Here is a 6644-nt window from a genome sequence, read left to right as displayed (position 1 = left end):
TATTCTCCACTAAAACATTCTACAAATAAATAATATGACATTGATGATGTCTTATATATTCTCTCCAACTGATGAAATTGGCCTTAAAAGTGCTTATAATGGAGAACTAAAAGAACTGAAGACAAATTTTATACAGATTAAGAGGTTTTATGGTGGTCTTTGCATATAATTTTGACGAGATTTCTGCTAGATTTTCCATTGTTTAATTAAAAACTAAAGAAATGAAAAGTGTTTGAGAAATTTGGAGTTGAAAATTAGAAATCATTTAAGTTAATAGACAGATTTATTGTTTAATTTTCTAAGATATATTTTTTAACCATTTTTTTACTTACTATCAACCTATGGTTCTGAGTTTCCTTAGGATTAAATAATCCTCAGTGTTAATATATGTTGATGTTGAAATCTACACCAACGAGAGGTACACCAATCTCTGGGTGAAACCAACGTCAAAGCTTGCTAGAAGCTAATACTTCGATGGTGGATCAAAATAAAGTAAAAGATGAAACGTTGTGGGTTAGAAACATAGAACTGAAACTGAGGAATGTAGGGGATAAAACAGTTTTTAAAGTGGTTTGGATGCATGAGCAAATCTTATGTCCACTGTTATTGTATTTCTTTATGTTGTGTTTACAAACAAGCCAAATACAATGATGAATAATGAGGAACAAATATCAATTCTCTATTTTTTTTTTTTGGGTACCCGAGGTATCCATGTCCACGTGGAGCCTATCTAATCCTCAGGGTCACGAAACACCCTACAAGCCCAATGGACCAAAATAATTGCACAAATATTGTAGGTACCTTTCATGCGACTCGAACACAAAACCCCCTAAATACAACTAACCCCAGTAGCTAAAGGATTTGCCATCCGACCACAAAGGAAGAGGTTTAATTCTCTATTTTTCCCTCTCCTTCATCTCTCTAGAGGGAAGATCAAAGAGGCATGTGGTAAATACTAATCAATGGGGAAAAGTCAAAGGCCAAGATTCAAACAAATATGCTTCGTATGTCATCATAAGTTCATCAATGCCATGAGTACCTCTAAATCTAAATCAACTTTTAGATAAACATGTTAAGTTATGGGAAATATAGAAATATAAAACCTAGAAATGAGAATCATGGGTTTGTTTAGGGTAATTCATACGCTCCACTAAAGAAATTCAACATGAGAACAAGTTTGTTTAACAGGTCACCATCCACTCAAACAATACATACTCACACCAATCTCACGATGATATCATATCTCAGATCTTGGAATCTCTTCAGTAGGCTTGACTCGTATTTCTCGATTTCAGCCTCAGAGAATTGTGAAGTGGACCTCACAAATATTTTTGCCCCATCCAAGGATTGTGGAGTGGACTTTATAACTGATATTGCCCCACCACGGTGTAAAGCCCCAACTGCTTCATCTGTGTAATAGGACAATGGGAAAACAAATATTAGTAATAATAGGCATCACTTATTTTACTCCACGTTTAATGCACTCTATCATAGTAATATCTTATGGATCTCTACATTCAATTTGGCCACTTCAAGGCATCATACAGCTTCCCAAGGGTGATTACTGATGGTTCACTTACCCTAAACAAGTTTGCCTCTCAACTATTTTTTGAGAGATACAACATATTGGAAGAGTTATAAATAAATGTTATCAGTGTCATTGCCTTAGTCACAAAGTAGTACCATATTTTCTTTTATATCCGTAGATTAACTCATAAGGGCATCTAAATGCAAACAGAACTAACCTGAGCCAGAAAGGGCAACAAGAGCCTTTAGTGTTTGTAACCGTGTATAATAGTCTCTAGCATCCCACAACATATTTACAAGCTCCTGAGCACCAACAATCTCCACTATTTTCATCCTCCTTTCATCTGTGATCAATAGCAAACCAAAATTACAATATCAGATGCACTTCATAAACAATCTCCAATCTTAACAATAATGCCATTAAAGAAGTAAGAACAAATCTTTACCATCTATTGCATAACGGGCTAATCTATGAGCTCCCCAATATTTATACAAGGGATTATTGGATTTCAAAAGTGACACGGCGTGTCGCATCTTCAAATCATCTCCTAATTTTAGCAAATCATAAGATCAAAGTTAAGAAACCTTCAAAAGCAACAACTTTCAATAACATAAGCTTGTCAAAAATTGATTTCGAAAATCGATTCTCATACCCATGAAAGGAAAACCATAAAGATATCCAAACCAAGTTGCAGCCCCAGCAGCGAAAAACCACCTTGTCTTTCTGACAACGATATGGAGCTCATCTACAAGTCAATCAAGTTAAAATTAAAATTTTAATTTCTTTGCAACCAAACAGAGCATTAGCGAATCAAATTATTACCCAGAAAAACACAAAAATAAAAAATCCACCTGTCGGAATGTGGGATGAGAAGTTACGAGACTGAACATGCCCAGGTCTTCTTCTACACGGGTGTTGCACAAAATTTTGCAAAGTAAGAAATTAAAATGAAAAATTGGAAGATAATATAAAGTGAACCAAAGTGAGAGATAGAGGGAAAGAAATTACAGTGGTGAGTTGGGATGCTAACACGTGCATGGTGTTATCTTCCAAAACAAATGAGAGCTATTTTCGCAGATCTGGGGTGAGACAATCTGATCGATAGTCTATATTGCACCATAGCCGGAAGTCTTCAGTTCCGGGTATCCTGTATTTTTTGAAAGAATTAGAACCGAGAGTTTCTTAAAATTTGAAACCAGAATCGAAACCAAAACTGACGGTTCTGGTTCCTAGGTACCTAGAACCAGAACCTGTAACAACGATTCCGGTATTGGGTACCCTATAAAATTACAATTACCTCACAAAAGTTTTTAAAATGGCAAAAAAACCCTTAAAAACTTACAAATACCCCCTCACCTGACACTTGTTAACAAAAATAAAATTACAAATTATAAATTCAAATTCAAAATTGCAAACTCCATTACTTTGTAAAGGTAGATTCTCAAAAGTCAAACTAACTTACTTTAAATGTTATGAAATATAAATATAAATGTATTTACATTACTTTTTCTACAAAAGTTTTTATTAACCTTTCTACTCTTTAATTTTATTTTACATTAGTCTTGGTTCCTGGTTCTGGTTCCGATTCCTAACTATAGGAATGAGAACTGGAATTGCACAGTAACGGTTCCAAAAATTTAGAATCGGAACCTACTCGTTGACGGCCGGTTCCGGTAGGAATTGGAACCAAACCTTAGGTATCCGTCAGTTCCAGTTCCAATTGGTTCTTTTGAACACCGCTAATCACAGGATAGAGCATTCATATTAACTTAATTTCGGTATAATATTTTCTGATTTATAAAGTAAGCTATAATTTAAATTTGCATAAATAAATAAATAAATATAGCTGTTCTCAAATTTAGTAGATCAGCTGTTGAGTTGTGAAATTATCCAAAAGTATGTTTCATATTAAGTTTAAATTAAAAGTTTTTGTATTTAAATTAAATTATCAAACTGATTAATATGATAATTTTTTTTTAAAGATATAACAATAAGAATGTACGAATGACATAAATTTACCAAAAAAATAAAACCAAGAGAATATAATTAAAATTTGATTATACAGGTGCTTTTTTCACATAATATGGGTGTGGCAATATCATTGTGGTTGTGTAGTTGTTTGCCTAGTTAGTAAATATGCGTATAAAATACGTATTTTACAAAGGACTGTCGAATTATTGGCGAATTATTAGAGTATCCGTATAATTCACGAATTTTTGAAAAAAATAAATAAATAATTGAAACGACGTCGTTTTAATGGGGAAAAATAAATCAGTGGCTAAGAGAAGAGATTGGAAATGGGGGAATAAAAAAATAACCCTCTCAAAGACATCCACTTTCCCGCCCATTCCCCCACACTTGACACCTTTACATTTTAAACTCAAAAGTCAAAACACATTTTATATTTTAAATTATTTCCATGCTATCTAATAAATTAGATTGGAGTAATGAAATATAAAATGTGTTATTTTATACCTATAATATATGCCATATATTATAGGTATAAAATAATAGTTAGACTATTGTAACACTAATCTTTTATATAGATTTGTGAGACAAAATTTTAGTTTTTGATTTAAATAATTTAATGGATTAATGGGAAGTTAAAATTGGTTGCATTTAATATCAAACTTATCAAGTTTTAAATTAGTAAGAAATCATGGCTAAATATTGTGTTTGAGTCGGGAGACTATAATTTGAATATCAGTTATATATTGTATATTTGTGTTATTGGTTAATTGAATACTTTGCATTTGAAATACTATATTGATTTTAGTCAAGTAATCCATTAAAGTATTAAAACTAAGATTGATATTACCGTATTTTTCAAAACGTATTATTGATAATGCACCGTATTAAACCCGTATATACCCGTACCGTATTTTTCCCGTATCTGAATTTTATAGCCGAATTTTTATAAACGTACTTTTCACTGTTTGCCGTATTATACCCGTAAAATTCCCATACCCTTTTTTTGCCGTACCCGTATTTACTAACTAGGGTTGTTTGACCCAAACCTCAAGGGGGTGAATGTTAGGGGTGTGTAAAAGAATCGGTCGGAACTGGAACCGGTGGGTACCTGAGGTTCCGATTTCGATTCCGATTCCTACCCAGAATCGACCGTCATAAGGTTGGTTTCTGTTTTAAAGAATTGGATCTGGTATTGTGCAGTTCCTGTTTAGGTTTCATCATTGCAGGAACCGAAATCGAAACCAGAAGCCGGAACCGAGACCCGTGTACCCGAGTAGAAATCGAGACTGAACTGTAATTTTTTGGCTTTTTCAATCATTCTTATTGTTTGTTTTTGGTGCCAAAGCAAATATATTTACTTGCTTTAATACTATTTGTTTCACGCAATAATATTTTTGTTTACGGAATAGCCAATAGTTATATATCTTTAAAAAAAAAAGGTAATGCTAAAGGTACAAAGAAATCTAACAAAGATTTCTATACAAAGTGATGTGGCTTAAAGGTGGAAAAGTAACCCGCCCGGCCCGACCCGACCTGACCCGCGGCGGGTTACTTAATTAGGCAGGTTGGTCCTAACCAGCCTGCCAACAAAGGCAGGCCGGGTTAGGCCCGCCATTTTTGGGAAAATGGTTGGCCTAGCCCGACCCGCCAACCCTAACCCGCCGGGTTAGGCTACGGGCCGGTCCAGGTTAGCCCTATTTTTTTATTTTTTATTTTATTTTGTTTTATTTATTTAACTTTTCAAATAAATAATTAACAATTTATAAATGAATAAATGTAATTGTTTTTAGTTAACTTTTCAAATATCAATAATTCAATTAAATTAATTTTTTTAATTAACATTTCAAATATTAATTCAATTTTAATACAATAAAATTGTAGTATAAGAAAAATTAGATTTATTCATTCAATTGATGAAATTTTAGCAGAATAATGAATTATATTTTATACAAAACATGGAAATTTGAGAATAAGACTTTAGTATTTATTTTTTTTATATTTTACGTACCATAAAAAATAATAATAACAATATGTCAAATATTACGAAGTTTTATACATTTTAATATTTATGATTTAGAAGTATAGTTTAATATTATTGTGTAAAATTATTTGTAAGAGTTCAATCATAATAGTTTAATTAAAAGAATTAAAAAAATGGGGAAAACTTGAAAAAAAATAATCAATTTTTTAATTTTTTTTGGGCCAACTCACTAGGTTGGCTAATGCAAACAAAATACGGGTTGCCATATAGCAACCCAGCCCGCCCGAGGGTTGCATGCGGGTTGAACCCTCTCTAATGCGGGCCGGGTTAGGGTTGACCTGCCTAACCTGGCCCATTTGTTCCACCTTTAAGCTAAACATGAATAGAACTTTTCATATTCACTCTTCCATTCATTTCCTATCACATTGCTTTGTACAAAAATCTTTGTAAGATTTATTTGTATCTCTAGCATTATTGTTAAAAAAAATGGCTTGAAAATATTTATTTGCAACAGTAAGATAATGTTTGGAATACCTTAAGGTGTGCACAATCAAGATAAAAATGATTATTGAAAATCTACTAACCACTTTGACTAATTAATTATGTTATTATCAATATAACTGTGGTGATTATTCATATCAATCACAGCTGCTTAACAATTAATAATCACTGGATAATTTGAGGATATTTTTATCAATCTGTAAAATTATAATAATGTTACTGCAACCTCCTAATTCTTATTGTCTCTATAGAATTAACATAAAGAGTATAATAATATTTTCTCGTAAAACAATAGACTGTATTTAAGATTATTATATCATATCATATTGTATATGTGTAACAAAAAAGATATATAGAATCCTCATCTAAATGACATACATGATATAAACTGCACAAATATTTTATTGTGAAAGAAAATAAATGAAATAAGTGTAACATGGTCGGATTAATCCGTATTGCTCCTGCCGACTTTCACAGCACAAATTCACTTGTTTTTTCTGCTGTGTTGAATTTAGAGAAATCAGATCAAACATGTTCAGAATAAATCGATTCATAAACCAAACAAGAACCTCCATACTCACTTCAAACCAACTCTTGCAGCTATGAACAGTTGAACACAAGCCCTTCTCTCTTCCTCCTCAACTCGCTTCCTCTTCTTTTACC

At 32.4% G+C, this 6644-nt stretch overlaps 1 protein-coding gene across 1 annotated transcript; it reads right to left on the bottom strand.

The window, feature by feature from the left end:
• Positions 1–1215: 1215 nt before the first annotated feature.
• LOC116138684 lies at positions 1216–3291 on the bottom strand. Its single transcript, XM_031424371.1, has 5 exons — positions 3276–3291; positions 2181–2273; positions 1974–2075; positions 1746–1871; positions 1216–1409 (listed from the first exon to the last, which is right to left on the bottom strand). Exons 1-5 carry the CDS (start codon positions 3289–3291, stop codon positions 1216–1218), a joined length of 531 nt encoding a protein of 176 aa, XP_031280231.1.
• Positions 3292–6644: the final 3353 nt, after the last annotated feature.

Source organism: Pistacia vera, unplaced genomic scaffold (genome assembly GCF_008641045.1).
Source record: "Pistacia vera cultivar Batoury unplaced genomic scaffold, PisVer_v2 Contig343, whole genome shotgun sequence".
NCBI lineage: Eukaryota > Viridiplantae > Streptophyta > Magnoliopsida > Sapindales > Anacardiaceae > Pistacia > Pistacia vera.
This window is presented reverse-complemented; position numbering and strand designations above follow the sequence as displayed.